We start from the raw sequence: 24,322 nt of genomic DNA on the forward strand, positions 1-24,322 counted from the left end.
GAATGTTCTTCATTAAGTGCAGTTTGCAGATAAACTATTTCAAATCATAGGGTCCACAGAGAATAAGGGTCTGATTCCAAGTCAACCCTTGAAAAAGTAAAACACTTCATATTCTGAAAACAATTAGTGGGAGAACAGGGAGTTGCAAAGATGGTAGAGAGAGTCTCGGGCCCTTCACCCTGCTCTCCCCGGCGGCGTCTTGCAGAGCTGTGGCACGGTGTCAGGATCAGGAACCCTGACGGGGAGGTACTGTGTGCGGAGGTCATCACTCATCACCGTCCATCCACGTGTAGGCTTGTGTAGGCACCACGGCAGTCAGGAGGCAGGACTGCCGTCGCCATGAGGGCTCCCCGTGTTCCACCTCACAGTCACCCCCACCCCACAGCCACTGAGCCCACCTGTGATTGTCATGTCGAGAGTGTCACACCAGCCGCGACACACTGTGTGTGATCTTTTAAGATTGGCTTAGAAACCCCCCTTTTCAAGCCAGTTTCATAATTTTATACTTGAGGAAGTTGAGGTGCGGAATGATGGTTCTCTAAGAGTTGCACAGCTCCCTGGAGGTCGGCTGGGTACCACCCCCTGACTCCCTGCTTCTCCCCTGCAGATGGCCCAGCTCCACCATGTTCGCGCCTTAAAACCAGTCTTCTTTTCTTCTTTGTGGATGTTGACTTTGTTCATTTCGGCGTACCACTCTCAGCTTTTTCTCTAACCTCATGCGAAAGGCACGTTCCACCCTGTGCAGTCCCCACCTTTATTTTTCTGTTCTGTAATTAATTAGGCAGTCTCTCCAGCAGCGGCAGACAGGCACCGTCCTTCCTAATAAGATTATCAGCTTCCTCCAGTGCTAAGCTGCATAGAAAATGGCCTCGTAGTCCATTGATTTGAATGACCTAAGTGGACTCTAATTTAACAAATACCAAACGGAAAGGTGGAAGCTCCCGGTGTTTTTCCCTTTCTGGCCACTGCTGAAGCCTCTAAAATACGCAGAAATGACCTAACGCCCGGCCGCCTAGCGGCTGACATACCTGTGATGATTGCTCCACGTTCCTCAGTTTGCCAAACACAATATTACAATTTGGAAAATTCTTGCATAATTGTTTTAATATATGCTCGGTAAAGAGCAGTTTAGTGACATTTCAAACAGTTGACCTTGACTCTTTGGCTTGTTAAAACAATTAGAAGAAAACAAAATAAGCTTTTTCCCTACACTGAACCATAGCAAGTTAAAATAACAATTTTGTTATGTATTCAACATTTATTTATTTCATTCTGCGTCTGAGTAGTAAAAGAAACCAGGAAAAGAGATTTTTTTTCCCCCCAATGCCATTATGTGGAACAGCTGGTGTTTTTGAAAAAAAAAAAAAACATTTTGCAGCCTACAGAAATCAATGTGTCAAGTTTACAAAAGTGACTTCTGAACCTTTCTAAGCTTGTTATTTCTGGGGTCATTTTATGCAAGGAGAGCTGCAAAAATTTGCTCTTATACTTGTTAAATCCTCCCTAAAGAAGACAAGGCATTTATTCTAAGATCTTACCTAAGATGCACCTGCAATCTTCGTGAGGATTTCACACAACAGTATTTCAAGTGTCTTCTACTATCTTTGTGTTAGCAAAAGCGCTGACTTGATCAGTAGCTGTGGAGGCTGAAAACTGCTTTGCGGGAGTCGGGTTCGGAAATCTGCAGGTGGAAAGGCAGAGCGGTGTCAGTCCTCTGAGCGTGACCTTTTCTCCGTGGAAAGATATGGAATGGGCTGGTCTGCTTCCTCTCACTGCTTTGTGAACCCTCGCTTCAGCTCTGCTCATCAGGGAAACGCAGAGTGCAGTGGCCCACAGCTGTACGTGGTCTGAGGCATGCTTGGAAATGTGGGCCTTGGGGACGGTTGGGATCGCTCTCTGTGACGCCTCCGCCCCCGCCGCCTCCGCTTGCCCCACTTTGCTCCCGTCTGTCCCGCTGCCCTGTGAGGTCGGGTCCTGCTGTGAAGCCCTGCAGTGTGGCGGGTACTGCTGGTGTGTTCCAGGTTACCTCCCTCAGCCAGCCTCCCCCATCGTGGGGGGCTCACAGATCCGGCTTTCCTTCTCGTTCTGCCGCAGGCCCTCAGGAGGCTCTGCTCACCCAGGGATCAGCCCTGAGCGTGTCTGGTCATGGGCGGCAGGGAGAAGGGCCCGAGGCTTACCGTCAGCCCAGAGGTGGCCTCCATCCGTCCTGCCCCCGCAGCTCATTGGCCAGAACTGACCTCACGGCGTGCGACCCTGCTGTGCCCGCGGTGGGCGAAGCCTGGACATGCCGGGTGGCTCTCACTAGGGGCAGACGCATGGCTCCTGCCATTTCTGTGGGTTCGCCCACAGCTGTGGTCCGGGGGCCGGCACGTGGCCTCCTTGCCCCGGCCCTGTCCTGAGCTCAAGGCCTGCGTCTCGGTCTGGGGTCCCAGAGGCTCCTTATAAATGTCCTCCCCCACCCCCACACACAGCCTCTGTCCTGGTGACCGACCACCCATCCAGGCATCTCATCCAGAGGCTTCTCTCTCAACTGTCACATCCAGCCACTTGCTGGGCTTTGCCTGCTAAATGTTTCTTCGATTCTGCCCTGCATCTCTGCTGCCGATCAGGTGACTCACAGGCAGACCTCAGATACAGGTGAAAAGAAAGGCAGCAGGAACCTGAAATGGGAGGACCGGGGTAGAAGGAAGCAAGAAGTACCCGCAGAGTCAGAGGCCGAGTGGGCGCCCGTGTGACGGCTGGACAGGCAGCAGCAATGAACCTGGGGCCTCCGCTGCGTCACGTGACCTGCTCTGCGCGCTCACCTCCTTCGCTGGTGCTCTGCCGTCCTCGGAGCTAGAATCTGAGTCCTCCTGGAGTCCTCTTCCCGCTCACCCCCAGCCTGCCGGCCCCCTCGGCCCGGTGCCCTGCTCCCCACGACTCTGGTGCCCGTGGTCTCCTCTCTGGCCGTCCTCCCTGCCCCTGGTCTGGCCTTCTCCTCTCTCCTGTGGACTCTCTGCGTGGTGGACTAACCGCCCCACTTCTGGACTTGCTCCCCGTAAGCCCGCCCTTCACAGAATGATGTCACACGCAATGGTGACATGCCCATGTCTGCTGAGCCTTCTCTCCCCCTCGTGGAGAGATCACCCCCTTATCGTGGGACACTGTCTGCTTTCTAACCCCTCCTTGTCCTATGGAGCCATCTCTTCTCAAAAAAACTACCCTCACCCCCTAAGGCAGCCCGCCAGCTCCTTCTCATCCTTGAGACCGGCGTGGCGCCCCAGTGCAGGCAGCCCTGGTAAGCTTTCCCTGAAGAAAGGTCACACCTGCATGTGACCATTCTCTCTGCAGTAGCTTCTGAGACTTGGAATAAAATTCAGATACGTGATACCGGGCTCCATCGTCAGAGTTGTCTCGGGAAGGAATGGAGTGTGAGATCCACAGCCTTGAGCCCCTGGGATCCCCGACAGGCCCCAGATGAGCTGACTGGGTGTGGAGCGGGCTGCAAAGTCTGGCAGGCGTTTGTTTACCTGCTTCCAGGATTCCAGAGGCGAGTGGGTCCAGAGCGTCCCGTAGGTCTGCGGAATCCCAGGCCCCGGTGTGATGACGCCTCCTCTTCCCCTGCGCGCACCAGTGCCTGCTGCCGTCAGGGCGCTGAGCGTCTGCTCTCATCCCCCTGATGGGAGCTGGGGTGGGGCTGTCCCCTCCTTGTTCCATGAAGAATCAGGCTCTGCCAGACGGAGAAAGCTGCCTGAGGGCCAGCTCGTAATTACATGAACCCCAGTCCCTTTGATTTCCGAGCTCCAGCTTTTGTCCCGGGTGTCCAGCCATCTTCAGATGCGATCCTCCCCGGGTCCTGGCCCAGAGTCACCTGAATTAAACCCCCAGGCCTTTTGGTCACTGAGTGTCCCGACATGAGACCTGGGACACGGAGCTGGCCCTGTGCGCCTGTGCTGTCTGCCGCAGACTTGCGTGACTCTCAGGGAACCAGAGGGCACTCATGACCCTTTCTTCATGGAGGGGGTGGGGCCAGGGGAGAAGAGGAGCTAACTAAGTCCCACCAAGCAGGACTTGAAGTTGGGACTTTTATTTTTAAATTGTTTTGGCCATGCCATGTGGGATCTCAGTTCCCCAACCAGGGGTCAAACCCACGCCCCCTGCACTAGAAGCTCGGAATCTGAGCCGCTGGATCGCCAGGGAAGCCCTATGCTGGGACTCTGAGAGGAGGCCTTCCCTGTCCAGCGTCTTGGAGGCTGGCCGGCAGCCCCATAGCATCGTGCTCTCAGAGGTTCCGGGGCTGCCTGCATCCCGCCTGGAGGGATGTGATGGGGTGGGTGGTGGGGGGCTGGAGCCGGTGACACTGCTGGCCTTTGCTCCAAGTGACGGCTCTTCCGATGAGTGGCAGCGATGCGTTATGACCCCCGTCTTGAAAAGGAGTCTCTTTGACCATCACAGCCTGACTGCTGAGAGGTGCTGCAGGGAAGGGCCCGCGGCCCAGGGCCCAGCAGCCTTTAAAGCCGGACTCGCTGCCGCGCGTGGTGCTTCCCAGCTACCGAGGAGCCGGCTGGACCCTCGGGAGGTCCCCGTGGAGGCCAGCCCTCTCCTGTCTGTTCTCCCCCTTCCGGGGCCTGTGCTGTGGCCGCTGGGCCCTGCGCCAGACTTTGGGGATCAAAGCAAGTAAGACAAGTCTGTTCTCTGGAGCAGCTGAGCCCGGGGGGACGAGGACCAAATAGATACAGGATGATGCGGGGGTCAGCCCGGTGCAGGGTGGGAACGGCAGGACCACCTGCGGCGGGAACATCCTGGAGGGCTCCCTGGAGACAGGGGCCGTGAACGCCCGTCCAGGGCTGCCGGCGGGGGCGGGAGCGGGACAGGCACTCCCCTCGCCACGGTTCCTGCGAAAGCCTGCAGGTGCCGGGGGGTCGGGTGAGGAAGGTGGGCTGGTTCACTGCGGTGGGTGTGGGTCAGGAGGAGGCTGGCTGCCTGGTGCTGTGTGTGTGCTCATGGTCAATCGTGGCCCCTCTGTGGGGACACGGTGCTCAGAGCCGGTGCTCACCTGGCCTCCCCTTGGAGCCAGAGAGACAGGAAGACGCAAGAAAGCCCGAGGGCAAGAGGGAAGGCAAGAGGGATGCATATTCAGCAGGTTTGATAGAATAATCGTGGGCTAATAAGTTCGTTAAACTGCTGCATTAGCAGCCTGGAATGAATCGGTGGCAGAGTCCCAGAGTATAATCCCTTATCAGTCTGCTGTTCTGACAACTCTTCTGGGCTTTTTTTATTAATGTGGCTGATAACACTTGACTCTCTGGGGTGTTCTGAGATTTAATTAGTTCTGGGGCAATTTGGAATAGGTCCTTTAGAATATTAGCGCTGTTGTTAATTATAAATGAGCGCGCATGAACTAATTTCTACAAATGTATGACTGCCCGTACCGTTAACTCTTCATCGGCCCGCTACAAGGTCAGCTCGCCTTGCCTGGATGCTGTTACGTGTTGGGGACCCTGAGAGGTTCCAAGAGGAGTTAGAGGGTGAACACAGACACAGATTCCCCGACCACCCCCACCCCCCGAGAGTGTGGGGTTTGGCAAGTGGAGTAACTTCCCTCCCAGAGAAGCTCCTCTAGGACAGGAGGGGGTGGTGAGCGAAGAGCAGGAAGATTCTAAGATCAAAGGAGCTTAGTTGAGAGCTTTTGTATCAGATGAGCTTCGTTTTTCTTAGTTAAGTCAGGCAGGCTCATCCAAGTTAAGGGAGGGTGGGTGTGTGTGTGTGTGCGCGCGCTTCTGTTCCATCCCAGCCTCTCATCATCACCCACTTGTGCCCTCACCCACAAAAGGCCCGCCTGCAGACCCCCACCCAGGTGGATAACACCTCCTGGGAACCCTACCCTCTACCAAACTCACTGTGTGACCAGAACTAACTCATCCACTCTCCCCCAAACCTCCCCCCTCCCAGCTTCTGGTGACTCCACCGGCCAAACCCCGTGGGAAGCCAGGAGCAGTGGAGCCCCCGTGTGACCCGTTATAGGTCAGCCTCCAGGAGCTGGTGGAGAAAGATGAGGGTTGGCCTGGAGGGACAAGCGGGAACTTTGCAGAACACGGGGGACACTGGATTTTTTGCTCATTACCCTTCAAATGGGGCCTATGCCAAGTCTCTGCTCCTGAAGCTGCGCTGCCTCCATCTGAAGTCTGGACACCTCCCTGCATGTGAGGACCCCAGGCACTGTCATAAGAGTGGGGTCTCTGCACCCCCCTGGGAACTCCTGCTTTCACGCTGCAGCGTCATCGGTTTTTAAACGCCATCTTCTCAAAAGGAGATGAAATATAAAGAATTAGGTCAATGTGCTGGGGTTGAAGAACAATGATGCACAGACGTCAAGAAATTAAACACTGTCTTTCCCGAACATCAGCGACTCCATGGAACACACTGGGCTGGGGGTGCAGCCTTCCCTGCGCCTCTCCTGTTTGCATGGACCCGACGGGACCCCCCCGGAAGCTGTGGTCCCAGCCCAGCCCCAAGCCGCACAAGTGTGTCTTCAGGCATGACGTCACCACTGCAGACATGCCGCCGGGGGTGGGGGGCGACAGCATAACTCCCCACGTGACAGAGGGCTCCGCGACCTTCCCCGACCTGAGCCTCACAGCCACTCACTTTGTGACCCTGGGTTCAGCGAGTTCAGAGCTGGTCCAGCTGGAAGGCAGAGGCTGGAGTGTAGCTCATACACTCCATAACTCTACGATGGCGGCTCAGAGCGGTGACTGTGCTGCAGGAGGTGTCGGACACCATCCCTCCTACAGCCTCATCCACTCCTTTTAAAGCTGTTTCCAGGGCTGTTGGAGGCACTTGTGGCTGAGGATTGGAGGACTGGGAGGGTCCGGTGGTGGTGGGGGCTAGTCTGGACCGCACCCTCTTTAACCAGAGAAGCCACGCCTTTTCATTAGGTATATTGAAATTGCTTAAAGAACTCACTCAAAATGTTTGCTGCCAAAAAAAAAAATGTTTGAAAAGCACATCCTGGTGCAGCGAGGATCGCGACTGGGTTCGGTTGGTGATGCGGCGCGATGTGAAGTCTGACAGATGAGGGCGCTTCACCCAAGCGCCTTGTGTTCTGAAAAGCACCTCTGTGAGAGCCTTCTGACTGTGCTGGGTCTTCACTGCTGCAAGGGCCCTGCTCTCGTTGCAGCGAGTGGGGGCTACGCCCCAGTTGCAGGGCGTGGACTTTGCATCGCGGGGCTTCTCTAGTGGCAGAGCACAGGCTCTGGAGCACAGGCGCAGTAGTTGTGGCGCAGGAGTTTAGTTGCTGTGAGGCATGTGGGGTCTCCGGGGATCAGGAATCAAACCCGTGTCTCCTGTGCTGGCAGGCGGATTCTTTACTACTGAGCCACCAGCGAGGCCCAAGCAGTTCTCTTTTCAAAAAAAGAAATCAGACTTGTTTATGCCTGTGCTCTTTCACTGGGCACAGGTAAAATGAGAAATTTTAAAATTACCTTCTGATATATTATGTAACTGACTTACTATGTTTCAGCTGTATTGTCTGCCTTTTCCCACCAGCACATAAACTCCAGGGGGCAGGGGTCCCTGTCTTGTACCCTGCGGTGTCCCAAGTGCTTAGAATGGGGCCTGGCATTCTGCACGTATCTTCTGAATGAACTGTGGCCGGTAAAGAACAAATACATTCTGCACTGCTGGGATAATTTCCAAGTAAATATTTCTTTCTTTTGTGCGGAAATGATGTTTTGTTTGATGATGGACCCTGAGAAAAATTGGAAATAGGAGAACAAGAGGAAAAAAAAGAAGCTTGCAAAGAGAATGTTTTATTAAGTACGAGGGGATCATTGCTGAACTTGGTGTTAGAGAAATTCTGTTTCAGAAGAGTGGTACTTGATATGAGTATTTCATCAGATGGAGGAGAGGGTTGCTATGAGCAAACAGGCAGAGGAACGGGAGAGGAGGGTGGAGCCAGCCCCGGGTGGACCTGGCCTTTCTGAGCCACACGCAGGAAGCGTCCTGCAGATACAAGGGAGCGCGTCCACAGAGCCTGCGGGGTAACTTGTCTTGGGTTCCAGCAGGGTCGGGTCTCCCCGGTCCTCCACCGTCTTTCTCCCACTGCCCTGTCGGGAGGGTCTCAGAGTCCAGAGATGCAGGGATTGTCTGATTGGACACCCCACCCCGCCCGCTGCCGTGTGGTTCAGTTTCTCCCAGGGCATCACGATTGCTGTGTGAAGCCCCTCGACACCCTCCTGAGAAACGCGTCTCTGAAGCCACCCCTCCCTCCTGGGATGGCTCTGCTTGTGTACGTGCTCAGTCACTTCAGTCCTGTCCCACTCTTTGTGACCCCATGGACTGTAGCCCGCCAGGCTCCTCTGTCCGTGGGGATTCTCCAGGCAAGAATACTGGAGTGGCTTGCCATGTCCTCCTCCAGGGGATCTTCCCGGCCCGGGGATCGAACCCGGGTCTCCTGCATCTGCTGCACTGCAGGCGGATTCTTTACCCACTGAGCCACCTGGGAGGCCCTGCGTGGCTCTAACTGCTAGACGTTTCTTCCTCTGGCGAAGTCTATTGCTGATCTCTACCCATCGGTTCATTGCTTCATGCGCAGAGCAGGTCTTCCTTGTGTTGTAAGGTTAGGTCCTCAGGCTCAGTAAAAAGAAGACACAGCCCCGAGCTCCCAAAGGTCATGGCACGGATGAGGCTTCCAGACAGATGACTGCAAAGCAGTGTGGGGAGTCCCACTGTTGATACGTTGATACCGTGGCTTGTGTGTGTCCTGTGATTCTGCCCTGACCAGGGCTGGAGTTGTGCTGTGTCCCCACCGTCCCCCCGGCCAGCCTCACTCACTCACGCTCCTGCGTGGTCTCCCCAGGCATTGGTGTTCACCCCCCACCCCACTCGTCAAAGGACAGCTCCCCACGTCCAATGGGTATTTGAGGCCCTCGATTTCACTCCCTTCCCTGGTTCTGTTCCTCCCTGCCAGCTTCTTCACCAAGTTAGCCCCTCAGGGTGCCCAGCTAAGCATTCCTCCTCATCTTCACGCCCCCTTCCTTAGCACCGAGCCCACCACTGGTCCCCACACCACGGTCTCCTGTGCCCTTCGCCCCCCACACCTCCTCCGCCCCTGTTCCCTGCAGCCCTGTCCACAGCTTCAGAAATGCTTGCTGTTCACACTGACCAAAGGGCTGCCTGCCCGGAGTGGCTTGTCTGACGCCTCGGGTAGAATCTTCCGTCGCTCCCCTTGGTCATCCGAGACCCCTTCTCGCTTCAGTGGGCGCACAGCGGACTGCCCCATCCATCTCTCCCACCAGACGGCAGGGCTTTCAAGGGTGGGCTCTGGGTCTGTGCCCCGTCAGCCTTGGTGTCCACCACGCCTGGCACACGGAAGGCACCTAATACCTGGATGCTGAGCACGCGCATCCCTTCTTAGGCTGTGTAAAGACCGCCGTGTCTTCCCCGCAGGTGGTTGGCTGATGACTCTGAGGTCCGGTGGGCTTCCTGAGAGCAAGGGGAGGGCCTGTGCCTGCCATGTCCGCAGTGGGCCCTCAGTGCCCATGTGGGGGCCTGTGCCGGGGGAATGGTGTTCACTGAGTCGGAGGCAAGACCGAGGAAGCGGAGGTGACCCCCGAAGTGATACCGTGGCCGCTTCGCTGGGGATCAGTGTTTCTTTTATAAACTGATTCCTCGGTTCCACTGGGTCTTGGTTGCTGGGTGCTTTCTCTAGAGTGGAGGATGGGGGCTGCTGTTTAGCTGCAGCGTGTGGCTTCTCGGCAGGCTCCGGGATGCAGGCTCAGTAGTCTGCTGCATGGGCTTAGTTGCTCCGAGGCCTGTGGAATCTTCCCTGGCCAGGGGTTGAACCCGTGTCTCCTGCATTGGGCAGGCAGATTCCTATCCACTGCACCACTAGGGAAGTCCAGGAACCGGTGTTTCTATCACACAGGTATATCCCTTTTACTGTCTGCCCATAAAAAGGGTTCTGTGCCCTCCCCGACTCCATCACTGGTATAAAAAGGGTATTTTATACATCCTGGTATTTGCCCCTTAGGTAATGAATCTGACCTTGAACTGGAGAAGAAGTATAAGGAAGACGATCGAGAAAAGGCCCCGAAGAGGCCACGGACGCAGAGAGCGGAGAAAATCCAGAAGGTCTGCTCAGGAAAGGAGGCCCCGCAGATGTCTGGGGCCAAGAAGCCCATCATCAGCGTGGTGTTAACGGCACACGAGGCGATTCCAGGTGTGCACGGTGGTGGGAGGGGGCGGCAGGAACCTCTGGGCGGGGGCTGTGATTGCTGCGGGGCTCTTGGCGGAGTTACCCGGTGACTCGGGCCACGGTTAATCTGCCGCGGCCCAGGGCCGAGGTGGATGACCGCGTCCAGAGGTCAGGGCTTGAGGGCCACTCCCGCGGCTGCTGCCTACGGCCTGTGCTCGCATGTGAGCAGCCGTTCGGAGGAGCAGTGGCCCTGGAGAGTGGTTCTTTCCTTGGGGCCCCCCAGCCCCCACAAGACCCTCTCCTGGATGTCCATGCTCCTTCTTCCTGCCCCGGCCAGAGAGTAAGATGACTCACAGCAGACGGTGCCAAAACCCTCCACACAATTTCTTCCAGTTTTTTTTTTTTTGCATTTTTTTATTAGGTTCATCATTTATTTTATAGTACTAGAGATTTCTATCTCCTTTTCTTGTCACATAAAGTAACCAGTGGATATATTACCCCTTTTTAAAAAGGCCTCCTCCAGGAAAAGATACCTTAGACAAAGAGCAGTTTAGGATAGTAGATGCTAAAGTATAATAATGTTTTTTTTTTTCCCCCTGTGCATTTGGGGTGACAACTGTCAAATAAATTTAAAAAAAAATCAAGTTTAGGACTTTGAGGTCAGCTGGAACCTGCCGTGCTGCAGTCCATGGGGTTGCAAAGAGTCGGACACAACTGAGCAACTGAATTGAACTGAGAGCCTTTTAAAGCATCTGTTTTCAACGCTAATAGAAACTGAAATGAAAACGCTAAATAAATACCTTTTTATATTATATACATATAATATTTATACTTTATATCCCGTAACATGTCACAGAAAACCCCAAACTAGCTTTTTGGCCAACCCAATACTTCACTGTAGGGCGAGGTACTCAGTAGAGAAAAAAGCCACATAAGATTATGCAGCTTGAAGTGGTTTCACCGTCCTTCAGACAAGTGTTACTCCAGGAAATGGAAACCCCAGGAGAGAGATTCCTGTGTTTAGCCATCTCGAGATAAAGTTTCTATAATGGTTTCTTAAAAAAGGATGATAGTATTTGAGATTTCTGTAAGTGGGGGGAGGGGGCGGTGGTGAAAAGTATAATTAATTTCCTTTGCTATTCATGTGCACACACACTTCTATAAACAGTCTTTGATCATCTCACATCGTAGACTTGAATAAGTAAAGGTAACCTCTGGGTTTTCCACCCCAGACCGTTCACTTCACAGGGTGGACGCAGGGGCCCTGAGGGTGGGAGGCTGATGTCCTGTTTGGGACCTGATCCCAGACAGCGGAGATTCCTGCTCACCATTGAGTCCACTGCTCCTTTCTATCTTGATGCTGTTTGACGCTTACTCAAAGTCTAACACATGAGGAGCTATGAAATCTTGCAGGGAAGCAAATGAGTATATGTTTATCTGTCTTGTGTTTTGGGTTTTCAATAAAGAAAAAAGAAAGTTAGTCACACAGTCGTGTCTGACTCTTGTGACCCCATGGACTGTAGCCTGCCCGGTTCCCATGCCCGTGGGATTCTACAGACAACAATACTGGAGTGGGCTGCCGTTTCCTTCACCAGGAGATCTTCCCGACTCAGGGAGTGAACCCAGGTCTCCTGCACCGCAGGCAGATTCTTTACCAACTAAGCCACTAGGGAAGCCCTTTTAATAAAGAGATCAAGTGAAAATGTATCTCACAAGAAGGTTTTGATGGATTATTGGATATCTCCCCCGAAACACACACACAGACACACAAGTTACATGTGTGAGCTGAAGGAGCACTCGCCCCCCGCACGGGTGCCACACAGTAAAGAAACACACTTCTCAGGCTGTGCTCCCTGCACTGGGCGGGGGGTGGGAATCCGGGGCCTCGAGGCGCCTCTTTATTACTCACTGAGTTGTGTCTCCCTCTCAGGTGCTACCAAGATTGTTCCAGTGGAGGCCGGGCCCCCGGAAACAGGAGCCGCAGACCCCGAGGCCACAGCAGCTGACCTGGCGCCCCGGAGGGGGTACCAGGAGTACGCCATCCAGCAGACGGCCTACGAGCAGCCCATGAAGTCCAGCAGGTAACGCATCTTCTGTTGTGTGTGACCCCAGCCACCACCTCAGAGGGTGGGAGAGCAGCATTTGCACTTACCAGGACTGTGCTGGCTAAGCTATCGGTAAGGCGTTCTGGTTTCTTAACTTGAACCTAAGAACCAGCCCCTCCATGATGGCTTCGTGGTGTGCTGGCCGAGCCCAAGCAGCCTCTGTGGAATGTGAGGCAGAGCAGCCGGCTTGGGAAACTCAGCACCAGTTGGTTTAATGAAGGTGGAGCATTTTACTCCAGGTATGCTTCATCTGAATAAAAAGTGGTGTGAACAAGGCCTTACTTTGTAAGTGTCTGCTGGTTTTTATAGCTGCACAATTTGTAAGGAAAAAAAAATCTTTATTTCCCCCCTACTTTCGTAAGTAACACAAGTGTCCTGTAGAAATTTCCAGAGTCTGTGTAACACGCAGCTGCAGTAACCATCTCGCCTCTTGTGGTTGAGGTTACCTCTACAGACAGCGTGGTTCACAGGCCACCATAATTTTTTCATGATATACGAAACTATAGCACTTTAATTTTGTTATTTTTTTCCTAACACAAAACACCAAAGGCACTGTTATCAACCTTTTTTAAAAAACTTACCATGTTTGACTTTTTCCTTTTCAGTAGATAATTTTTTTTAAAGTGCGTTTGCTATTGTGTGGATTCTCTAGTTTACTAGAGTCAGTTTTTGCTTGGCAGGAAATGTTGTGCTCAAGGCTCTTTCAGTGAGTCTTCAGGACTTCTGGGATGAGTCCCTAGAATTGACGTTGCTCTTTTTTGGAAAAGATACTCATTTGACTGCAGCTGGTCTTAGTTGCTGCATGTGGGATCTAGGTACCTGGCCAGGGATCAAACCCCGGCCCCCTGCATCGGGAGCCTGATGTCTTAGCCACTGGATCACCCAGAAAGTCCCTGAAATTGCTGTCTTAAAGGATATGAGCGTTAAAACTTTAATCTACATTGAAAACTGCCCTCCAAACACACTGGGTGAACTGATGCCTCACAGCTAGCCTGACCACCGACACCCTCCCCGTGGTCACAGTCTTGGCCGTGGTACATACCTGCTGATGTGGATCAGCAAACTCCCATCGCCTGAGCTCTGCACACGTTTTCCAGGCTGAGAGGAAAGACAAGGAAGATGCCAGACAGGGGTTCCCTGTTTCTGGAAAAGGGGGAAGAAGGCGTTCTGGATGAGAGCGTAAGATTTAGTGCCAGACAGTCCTGGGTTGGCTCTAGATCCTCCTGCGTGTGCTCAGTCGCTTCAGCTGTATCTGACTCTTTGTGACCAATGGCCTGTAGCCCTCCTCTGTCCATGGGATTCTTCAGGCAAGAATACTGGTGAAGGTTGCCACGCCCTTCTCCAGGGGATTGTCCCAACCCAGGGACCAAACTGGCGTCTCCTGCATTGGCAGGCGGATTCATGACCACTGAGCCACCTGGGAAGCCCCTAGATCTTTCTGCTGGACTTCAGTTCAACAGCTCAAACACCTGCTGTGTTCCAGGCACTGCGGGGGTGGGTGGGGAGGAAGATTGGGACAGACAGAGGCTTCCGCTCTGCTGGGACTGGACACAAGTGATTTTGCCTCTGAGCCTCTCAGCACCACACAGGAGACTGTCTAAAAGAACCTGACTCAGTTTAGTGGTGGCATAAAATGATCACATCTTTGGAAAGTGGTCTTGTTAAATTATAACATCGTGTCGTCTGCGGTGCCTCATTAATTTCTAGCCTCAGTCCTCTCTTTTCGCAAATGTGAGCAACTGAATGTATCAGTGAAGTTGTAAAAATATGGACTCCTTTGGCAAAACTGAGATACAATTAATTTTGAAGACCACCCTTGTCTCAACACAGCTTGATTTGTAGACTCCTCATAATATTTCAAGGTCTCTTGGGGAGGGTTTCAAAACTCCATGCTCATCTGGTTGCAGGTAAATATACTCAATATTTAATCAGTAGATGGAGGCTGTATTCCTGTTGTTAAGCATTCTATTAATATTTTATTGTCTAAATTATAAAATAGTTATGAAAGAGGCTTTTTATATGACAAAAGTCAGGAAAACTGTAAGGAAAAAAAATCAGTCGTAATCTCACTCCCCTAAGATAACCACCGTTAATATTATTTAATGTTATTTCTTTTCAGCCTTTTCTCAGCCCATATATTTTATAAAACTGAGTTTATTTTATATGCAATTTTGTATCCTGCTTTTAGTACTTAACCACATTATACTTACTTTCCTTTGTTACTCAAATTATTCACAAACTATGCCTTGTAGTGACATGCGGTAATATCATGAGGCTCTCCTGTGACCCCCTACTCAGCTCTCTACACTGCAGCCAGTGCGCTTTTTGTAAAAATGCCCCTTTGGTTGTAGCTTTTAAGTCCTCACACTGTTGTTAGGAGAACTAGGCCTATAGAGCCACCTCTCCCTCTGGTTCTCTGTGCTCCAGCATCTGCTCCAGCCATCTGGGTCCTTTTTTAAAAAATTTTATTTATTTTTAATTGAAGGATAATTGCTTTAGAATATTGCTTTGGTTTCTGCCATAAATCCACATGGACTTCCCTGTAGCTCAAAAGGTAAAGAACCTTCCTGCAATGCGGGAGACCTGGGTTCGATCCCTGGGTCAGGAAGATCCTCTGGAGAAGGGAATGGCAACCCACTCCAGTATTCCTGCTTGGAGAATCCCACAGACAGAATCCCACAGACAGACTGGAGGGCTACAGTTCATGGGGTGGCAGAGTCCAGCACGACTGAGCGACCCAACACTTACTTACTTACTTACCTAACATCAACATGAATTAGTCATAGGTATACATATGTCCCCTCCATCTTGAACACCCTTCCCACCTCCCACCCTTTCCCACCCCTCTAGGTTGTTACAGGGCCCCGGTTTGAGCTCCCTGATTCATATAGCAAATTCCACTATCTGTTTTACATATAATAGTGGATGTGCGTCCATGCCTCTCCCTCGGTCTTTTTTTTTTTTTGAAGCTGCATCATATGGAATTTGAGATCTTAGTTTCCCAACCAATGATGGAACCTTTGCCTCCTGCCGTGGCAGCCCGGAGTTATCCACTGTACCTCCAGGGAACCCCCATCTGGGTGCTTTCTGTTTCCCTGACCTCTCTTGACCTCTTCCTCTTCCTGGATGCCAGCCTCCCCCCTCCCATTCCCCGACTTGGTTAACTCCTGTTTCTACTTCAGCTGCCTGCTCAAATGTCCCATTTCAGGGCGGCCTGCCCCGTCCCCTGGACAGCTCAGTCCTCCTTGGCCTGGGCTCCCAGAGCATCCTGTCTTTTTCCATCATGGCAGGGAGCTGGTGGTCCTATTTGCTCATTTATATGGTTATCAGACTGGCCCAGTGCTTCCTCTAGAAGGTGAACTCCGAGAGAGCATGGAGTGTTTGCTTTTGTCCCCATTGTGTCCCCACTGCCTGGAACACTTTTTCAAATGAATGAATGAAAAAAAATGTGCAAATTAGTTCCCTATGTTGGAACCTTCAAGCAGCTTTCCACTCCTAACTATTGTGAAAATGGCACAGTGAGCACCTTCATTTGAATTTTGTATTCTTTCTTTTGATAGATTCTCAGCAGATAGATTCCAGTGGATAACTGGATCAAGGGGTCTGATCTTTTAAAACTCTGCCTGAATGCTTTCAAGCAGTGGGTGAGAGTGCCTCTTGAATTGAATAAGGGGACATTCGGGGTGAGATAATGTGATAGGAATCACACGACATCACAACTCAGTGAGTCAGCTCGCACCCGAGAGCCCAGTGCAGGTGGCCCGGCCACGTCTTCCAATTCATCCCCCTTGGTGAGGGGCAGCACTGAGGGCCTGGCCAGGTATCCGTGTAATAATACGAAAAAAATCAGAACCAGAGATTTTCCTAAGACCATTTAGACCTTGCATTCGAGAAGGAAATACCCGTGATTTGTTTATTTAATTAACACTATGAACCCAGAGTTTCTTCCACCAAGTAGAATGATCACCTTCTGGATATCTCTGTCATTTGAGAAATATCCAGATTTGTTTCCTTAAATTAGCCTTGGGTTTAGCATGCAGGCATAGTACCGACCTTCAGATCTGAACGTCTTAATTACAACAGGAGACTTGTACCCTCTGGTGTTTACAGGCTGCAATCTGTTTAAATATTTTTCATTTAAAACATAGAGGAACCTGTGTTGGTCAAACATAGTTGTATGGTTAGTTCCATAAATAGACTTTACAGTTACAGTGTGAGTTTTCTAAGTTGCTTCAGTCCTGTCCTACTCTTTGCGACCCCATGGACTGTAGCCCGTCAGGTTCCTCTGTCCATGGGATTCTCCAGGCAAGAACACTGGAGGGGGTTGCCAGTGCCCTCCTCCAGGGGATCTTCCCAACCCAAGGATTGAACCCGTGTCACCTGCATTGGCAGATGGGTTCTTTACCACTGAGCCACCAGGGAAGCCCTACAGTTACCGTGGGTACAGCTTAATGGTGTCTGATTAATGGCACTAAATGATCATTGTGTTTCTGAGGACCTCCCTGGAAGGAGAAAAAGCCTCACCCACCCCCTGGGCTCACCTGCCAACTCCTGTCCCTGGTACAAGGTGCAGCTCTTTGGTGACTATCATTTGTGGATTGCAGACCGTCCAGTCTTGCTTGTTGATGAATGAATGCCTCCCCCATCCTCAGCCCCAGGGTCTGCTAGCTCACCTTGAAGCCTTGGGTGTTTTGGCACCTAGAAGGAAGAGGGCGGGGGGAGGCATGGGGAAAGTGCAGGGTCTCCACCGGTAACCATGCTGCCCTCTGTTCCTAGGCTCGGGCCCACCCAGCTCAAGATCTTCACCTGTGAGTACTGCAACAAGGTCTTCAAGTTCAAGCACTCGCTGCAGGCCCACCTGCGGATCCACACCAACGAGAAGCCCTACAAGTGCTCCCAGTGCAGCTACGCCAGCGCCATCAAGGCCAACCTCAACGTGCACCTGCGCAAGCACACGGGCGAGAAGTTCGCGTGCGACTGCTGCTCCTTCACCTGCCTGAGCAAGGGCCACCTCAAGGTGCACGTGGAGCGCGTGCACAAGAAGATCAAGCAGCACTGCCGCTTCTGCAAGAAGAAGTACTCGGACGTCAAGAACCTCATCAAGCACATCCGCGACGCGCACGACCCGCAGGACAAGCCGGTGCAGGAGGCCCTGGACGAGCTGTGCCTGATGACGAGGGAGGGCAAGCGGCAGCTGCTCTACGATTGCCACATCTGCGAGCGCAAGTTCAAGAACGAGCTGGACCGCGACCGCCACATGCTGGTCCACGGCGACAAGTGGCCCTTCGCCTGCGAGCTCTGCGGCCACGGCGCCACCAAGTACCAGGCGCTGGAGCTGCACGTCCGGAAGCACCCGTTCGTGTACGTGTGCGCCCTGTGCCCCAAGAAGTTCGTCAGCTCCATCCGCCTGCGCGCGCACATCAAGGAGGCGCACGGCGCCGCCCAGGAGACCCTGGTCTTCACCAGCTCCATCAACCAGAGCTTCTGCCTCCTGGAGCCCGGCGGGGACATCCAGCAGGAGGCCCTGGGCGGGCAGCTGCAACTGGCAGAAGAGGAGTTCGTGTTCCAGGGGGTGAATGTGCCCAAGGAGGCCGCCGGCCCCGGGGAGGCACGGCCTGTGGTGGAGCCCGGGGCCCCCGCAGAGGTGCCCGCCCCGCCAGTGCGCTCGGCCGCCGCCCAGCCCGACGGCGCCGCCCCGGCCCCTCCACCCAGCGAGCTGGCTGCCTCCTCTGTGTCCCCGGACCTCCGTCCACACGCAGGGCTTTCCAGTGAGTTCTTGATGAAGAGCGATCCCCCCACGGCCGAGGCTCCAGTTGCTGCTCCCGAGAAGACCGGCGACACCCAGCAGGGAGGCGCCGCCCCGACTCAGGGCCAGGACGTGGCACCTCTGTTATCCAAGGCCAAAGGCATGGAAGCAAACCCCGAGACCCCGGGTGCCGAGAGCCCCCCGGCCGAGGGGCAGACAGTAGCAGCCTCCCCATGCGACGGCCCAGATCCCAGCAGAGGTCTCAGGTCCAACCCAACTCAGGCTTCAGACCCTCCCCCGGGAGCTGGTGGGAGGGAGGCGGCCCTGTGCCAGCCTGCCTCTTGCACTCCCGCCCCCGAGCACCGGGCCGGCCTCACTGCCTTCATGAAGATCCTGGACAGTTTGCAGAAGAGGCGGATGAACACCGGCCTGTGTGAGAGGATCCGGAAAGTGTACGGGGACCTGGAGTGTGAATACTGTGGTAAGGGGTGGGGGCCGGGGCGCGAGGCTGGGGGGCTCTCTTCCCCGCAGCCCATCCGGCCACCTGGCTGCGGGTCCACCTCCTGTTTGAGTTGAGCTCGTGTCTCTTTGCAAAGAACACCTTCTAAGTGAGCTCGCCGTCCTGGGTAGATAGGAATGGTGCCACCGTGGTGCAGTGTAGCCTGTGAAGTCTGTGAAGGCAGCTAGGATGCTGGGACAGCCAAACCCGCTGGCTCGGCGAGGCCTGCAAGGCGGAGGTTTATCCGCGGCCCCCGCCTGAGCTTTAGCCAAGAGGCACCTTTCTTCTGGCGCATGAGAAGTTTAAAAGTCCAGGTTTAGTAAGTTGTGGCCGTTGCCTAGATGGGCAGAGAGATGTTAATGGGAGTGACTGCAGCTCTTTGTAGGGAGACGCTGAGTGCATCCCTCGCAGCTCACGGTGGAAGCGTGGCCTCGGGGTCTCCTGAGAGCGGGCAGGACCCACGGGAGATGGCCCAGGTGCCGGCAGAGTTTAGAGCCTGGTGATGTCACCCATGTGCATAAACATACGTGGCACCGTAACTGGTCCTCGATAACCCTCCTTTACTCCTCTTCCCAGCACTGATGTCATGCAGAAGTAGTAGCAGCACCCTTGATTTTTGCCACCTGCCACCTTTGAAAAGTCATTTCCAGACAGAGATGTGGTACAAAGTGTGAAGGGTGACCCGGACAAGCATGAGAGGGAAAGGAAGATAGTCGTTAAAAAAATAAAATAATAATAATACTAATTTAAAAAAAAATCAAATTCAGGATAAAAGAAACTTCCTTGTTCTCATGTGAAAATATTTTTTTAGGCAAACTTTTTTGGTACCAAGTGCATTTTGACATGCATGTCCGCACCCACACCCGGGAACATCTGTATTATTGCTCCCAGTGTCACTATTCTTCCATCACCAAAAACTGCCTTAAACGCCATGTAATTCAGAAACACAGTAACATCTTGCTGAAGTGTCCCACTGACGGCTGTGACTACTCGACTCCAGATAAATATAAGCTGCAGGCACATCTTAAAGTCCACACTGAGCTGGTAAGTAGCCCGCCCTAGTGGCAGCCCCGTCTCCCCTGGGTGCTCCCCGCTTCCTCTCGGCGATGCGCACGGCGGTGCCCCTGCCCCGTCGGGAGCCCGGTGTGTGAGCATCCACCCCGGAGAACGGAGAGGCCCTTCTCACGACACAGGCCCCTCACGTTAACAGAGGCCCTCCTTCACCCCAGGGCCTTTCTCACAGGGAGAGCCTCGCGTCTGTTGGGAAGACGATCCCGTTGAAAACATTGGCTTCCTCTGCAGATTTTTCAGCATCAGAGAAAGCCTAGAGAAGAAAGATCTACAGAATAGAATTAAAGCAAAGGTTTCTTAAATCAGGGGTCCCCACCCCCCGGGCCATGGACCTGTAGCAGTCCGTGGCCTGTTAGGAGCTGGGCTGCACAGCAGGAGGTGAGAAGGCGGGCCAGGGAGCCAAGCTTCATCCGTGTTTCCAGCCACTCCCCCTCTCTCACAGGACCGCCTGAGCTCCACCTCCTGTCAGAGCAGCGGCGGCATAATAAACGTGATGTGCCTGAATCATCCCGAAAACATCCCCTCCCCAGCCCCGGTCCGTGGAAACTTTGTTTTCCATGAAACCTGTCCGTGGTCCCAAAATGGTTGGGGAACCGCTCTCTCAAATGACGGTTTAAAGGACCGTTGATAACAGGGCCGATAATACTAATAGCCACCACTGAAAGCTGTTGAGAGGCTAAGTGAGATGATGCCTGCCGAGTGCTGGGCACACTGAATCATAGTGAGAGCGCAGTCAGCACTGACAATCACTGATGATCCTATCACGTTACTCCTTGGAGACCCTGCAAAAGAATGCCTGCAAAGCATTTTTAGAAAGTGATATGCTAATTCAAGGTGCTGTTAAATAGTCTCATGGTGGTAAAAGCTGTCTGATTCTCCAGTGGGTGATCCTGTAACACTGAGTGAATGTTTATTTTCGCATATGCTCCTCTGTCTTGAGAGCCCGGCACCGGAGAGTGATTTGAGACTCTCCAAGCTGTAAGCGAGGCACACCTGGCCCAGCTGTGCCTCTGCTCCGACCATGTCCCTTTCTCCACGCAGACAAGGCTTCAGAAACTTGATCTGGCACCTCCGTTTCCTGGCCTGAAATCACTAGCACTCAGGAAGTGCGTTACCAAGGGCAAAGTCAGGGTGTTTTGGGTTTAGTGGGTATAAAGAGCATGTGCTTTGGGGTTGGATAACTGGATTCAGATATTGTCTTCAGTAATCACACAGGCTGTGTGACACTGGACCAATCGCTTGTCCTCTCTGAGACTCGGTAGCCTTCTGTGAAATATGTATTAAAAAGCATATTGGCTCTTTATACACACACATACACGTGTATGCACAGACATATCCACAGGTGCATTATACACACCCACACATGTGTGCACGCATGTATCACACATACCTCTACATGCAAAATATACATGTACACATACATATGTCTTTGCATCTGTACATAGGTCTCTTGGATTATTGGGACGTGTTAAATGGAGTGCTCTGAGTAAAGAACTTGGCTTGTACAGGCAACTATGTAGCTGCTTCCCACCACCTCCTCCCTCCCATCAGTGACCAGGCAGCATGACTCAGAGTCAAGGGTGTATTGCCATCAAGGAAACATGGGGACCTGGTCAAGGAAGTTAGTCAATGACATTTCTGAACCCTTTTTTTTTTTTTTTTTAACAGCACTGGGCAAACTCTGTGAAAGGAAGACTTGAGAAAACCAAGTTTGGTTCTAGCATGTTAAAAGTTCAGACCCCATAGCCACCTCTAAGATCTTGGGCAAATTGCTTAGCATCACAGACCCTCAGTATTCTCCTCTGTGAAATGGAGATATGTTACTTTCTTTGACTTCTCCAGATAGTGAAGATTAATCTAGAGAATAAGTATAGAACACCCAGGTCAGTGTGTTTTCAGCCCCCAGGTCATGATCCATTAGAGGACTGTGAAATTAGTGCAGTGAATTACAACTCTTCAGTTGCTCAGTCATGTTCGACTCTTTGTGACCTCATGGACTGCAGCACACCAGGCTTCCCTGTCCATCACCAACTCCGGAGCTTGTTCAAACTCATGTGCATCGAGTTGGTGATGCCATCCAACCATCTCATCCTCTGTTGTGCCCTTTTCCTCCTGCCTTCAATCTTTCCCAGCATCAGGGTCTTTTCCAATGAGTCAGTTCTTAGCACCAGGTGGCCAAAGTATTGGAGCTTCAGCTTCAGCATCAGTCCTTCCAATGAATATTCAGGACTCATTTCCTTGAGGGTTGACTGGTTTGATCTCCTTGCAGTCCAAGGGACTCTCAAGAGTCTTCTCCAGCACCACAGTTCAAAAGCATCAATTCTTCAGCGCTCAGCTTTCTTTATGTTCCAACTCTTACACCCATACATGACTACTGGAAAAACCATAGCTTTGACTAGATGGACCTTTGTTGGAAAAGTAATGTCTCTGCTTTTTGATATACTGTCTAGGTTTGTCATAGCTTTTCTTCCAAGGAGCAAACGTCTTTTAATTTCATGGCAGCAGTCACCATCTGCAGTGATTTTGGAGCCCAAGAAAATAAAGTCTCTCACTGTTTCCAGTTTCCCCATCTATTTGACATGAAGTGATGGGACCAGATGCCACAATCTTAGTTTTTTGAATGTAGTGTATCTTAAAAATGAAATAGAATGAAGTAGAAATTAATCAGCACTCTTTACGTATAACAAGGTAATAGGTATTGTTTTCTGAGACCTTTGGTTCCGTGTTTCAGTGTGTTTATATGCCAGTGTGTGTACACGTATGTTCTCGGTGGTGATGTCAAATGGGTGACCTCTTGTGTAGGTCCCATTAGATGAGTTTGCAAGTCATTGACCCCGATGATGTAATTTATGACATCCTGAATCAGCAGTACTCGGGGGTAATTGTTATGAATGAGATTCCTGGCTCATACCTCCACCATAATTTGTGGGGGGGACCTGGGAACCTATTTTTAAATCAGGTTCATCCCGACACAGACGTGTGAAGTAGCAGGAAGTCAAGCTTCCAGTGGATGTTCAGGATATATCAGTCTGTCCCCTTTGTTCCTGGCTTGTGTGCCTTCTCAGGAGCCCTTGCAGGCACTCGATGCTCAGGGCACCGTGCCTGTCGCCAGCCTTCACCTGGGAGGAGCGGACTCATTCTGGCCTTGCGTCCTGACTCCTTCACTCGTAAGTGGTGTGACCCCTCGTCTGTAAAAGTGGAGTGACAGTCCCGGCCTCCAGGGTTTCCATGGGAACATCTGTGAGGGACCCAGCAGAGGTCCAGGCATGGGGCAGGGCAGTCTACACTAGCTCTCTCTTCTTGTTAGTGGTGGTAGCAGGAGAAGCCATAGTCACAGTGGCGGTGGTAGTGGCTTTTCAGCAAACATTGAAAATCAGTGCCTGGTCTGTACTTGTCTTTAAGATACATATATAAAACTTCACCTGTTATTTTCTGGAAGTAAACTAAAATAATATATTGCCAACAATGCACAGAGAAGTAGAGAGAGCTTTTTTTTTTTGAAGTAGAGTAAAATGTTATTGAACTAAAGCGATTGCACGAAAGTTTTTTCCTTTCCAACAGCTGTGAGGGTATATGGTCGTTTCTTCTGTTATCACAGACCGCCTGTTTCTGTGCCGCCCTGTTTGGACATTTATTCTCTGGGGACCTCAGACTGCAGAGTTTCCTGTGTATAAAGCAACTGCCCATGAGCAAGCCCAAGGACTGGAAGTGAGGGGCATGGCCTGACTAAGTGGACAGGAAGAGCCTGGAAATTGAAATCCAGGCTGGAGCACGTTTCCGGCTCTTTCCTAACTTGCTAACTTAGCCACAATGTTGTGTCAGTTTTCTGGTCTTTGTCATACTTTCCCCATTTGTTGTTCTGTTGCTGAGTCATGTCCGACTCTTTGCGACCTCATGGGCTATTAGCACAGCCTTCCCTGTCCTTCCGTCTCTCCTGGAGCTTGCTCAAACTCCTGTCCATTGAGTCGATGATGCCATCCAACTATCTCATCCTCTGTTGCTCCCTTCTACTGCTCTCAATCTTTCCCAGCATCAGGGTCTTTTCCAATGAGACCACTGTTCGCGTCAGGTGGCCAAAGTATTAGAATTTCAGCTTCAGCATCAGTCCTTCCAATGAATATTCAGGGTTGATTTCCTTTAGGATTGACTGGTTTATCTTCTTGCTGTCCAGGGGACTCTCAAGAGTCTTCTCCAGCACCACAGTTCAAAACCATGAGTTCTTTGGTGTTCAGCCTTCTTTATGGTCCAACTCTCACATGCATACATACATATGTGACTGCCGCACATGACTATTTTCTCCTTGTCCTGTGATAGTTCATGGCCTCTGTGTGCTGGCAGTTCTCATGAGCCCTGTGAGGGCAGGGTCAGAGTCTCCCAGCTCTGTGCCCAGCACCGTGCCTGAGCTGACATGGGCCCCAGAAGGGTGGAGGAAAGATTGAGTCCGTTGAGGTCAGCATCTGCTAAAACCATGGGCTTTTTATTCCTGAGAAATTGTTCAGAGTGGAATCTCCCATTTTATTTTTTTTAATCTTGATGTCAGAGACTTTATAGATGTGCTTATGTGATAGTTAATATACTCGGTGGCTGAGTAGGAGGCAGATTTGGTGTTTTCCACTCACCAGTAGTTTCAGACTTGAGAATAGCCCATTTGCTTCGGGGGCTGAGGCGTAGGCCAGGGCTGGGTTCACCCATCGCTGTGAGCTGGGCTGGGAGCTTTGCCCCCA

At 52.1% G+C, this 24,322-nt stretch overlaps 1 protein-coding gene across 2 annotated transcripts in view; it reads left to right on the top strand.

The window, feature by feature from the left end:
* The window catches only part of ZFAT (zinc finger and AT-hook domain containing), a 141,568-nt gene that overhangs the window by 42,345 nt on the left and 74,901 nt on the right, over positions 1-24,322 (top strand). For both annotated transcript variants that reach the window (XM_043879305.1, XM_043879307.1), the window contains 4 exons: positions 10,013-10,201; positions 12,108-12,258; positions 17,059-18,509; positions 19,339-19,571. In XM_043879305.1, the coding sequence (XP_043735240.1) occupies positions 10,013-10,201; positions 12,108-12,258; positions 17,059-18,509; positions 19,339-19,571 (2,024 nt within the window). The remainder of the gene's footprint in view (positions 1-10,012; positions 10,202-12,107; positions 12,259-17,058; positions 18,510-19,338; positions 19,572-24,322) is intronic.

The sequence above is a fragment of the Cervus elaphus genome, chromosome 21 (genome assembly GCF_910594005.1).
Source record: "Cervus elaphus chromosome 21, mCerEla1.1, whole genome shotgun sequence".
Classification (NCBI taxonomy): domain Eukaryota; kingdom Metazoa; phylum Chordata; class Mammalia; order Artiodactyla; family Cervidae; genus Cervus; species Cervus elaphus.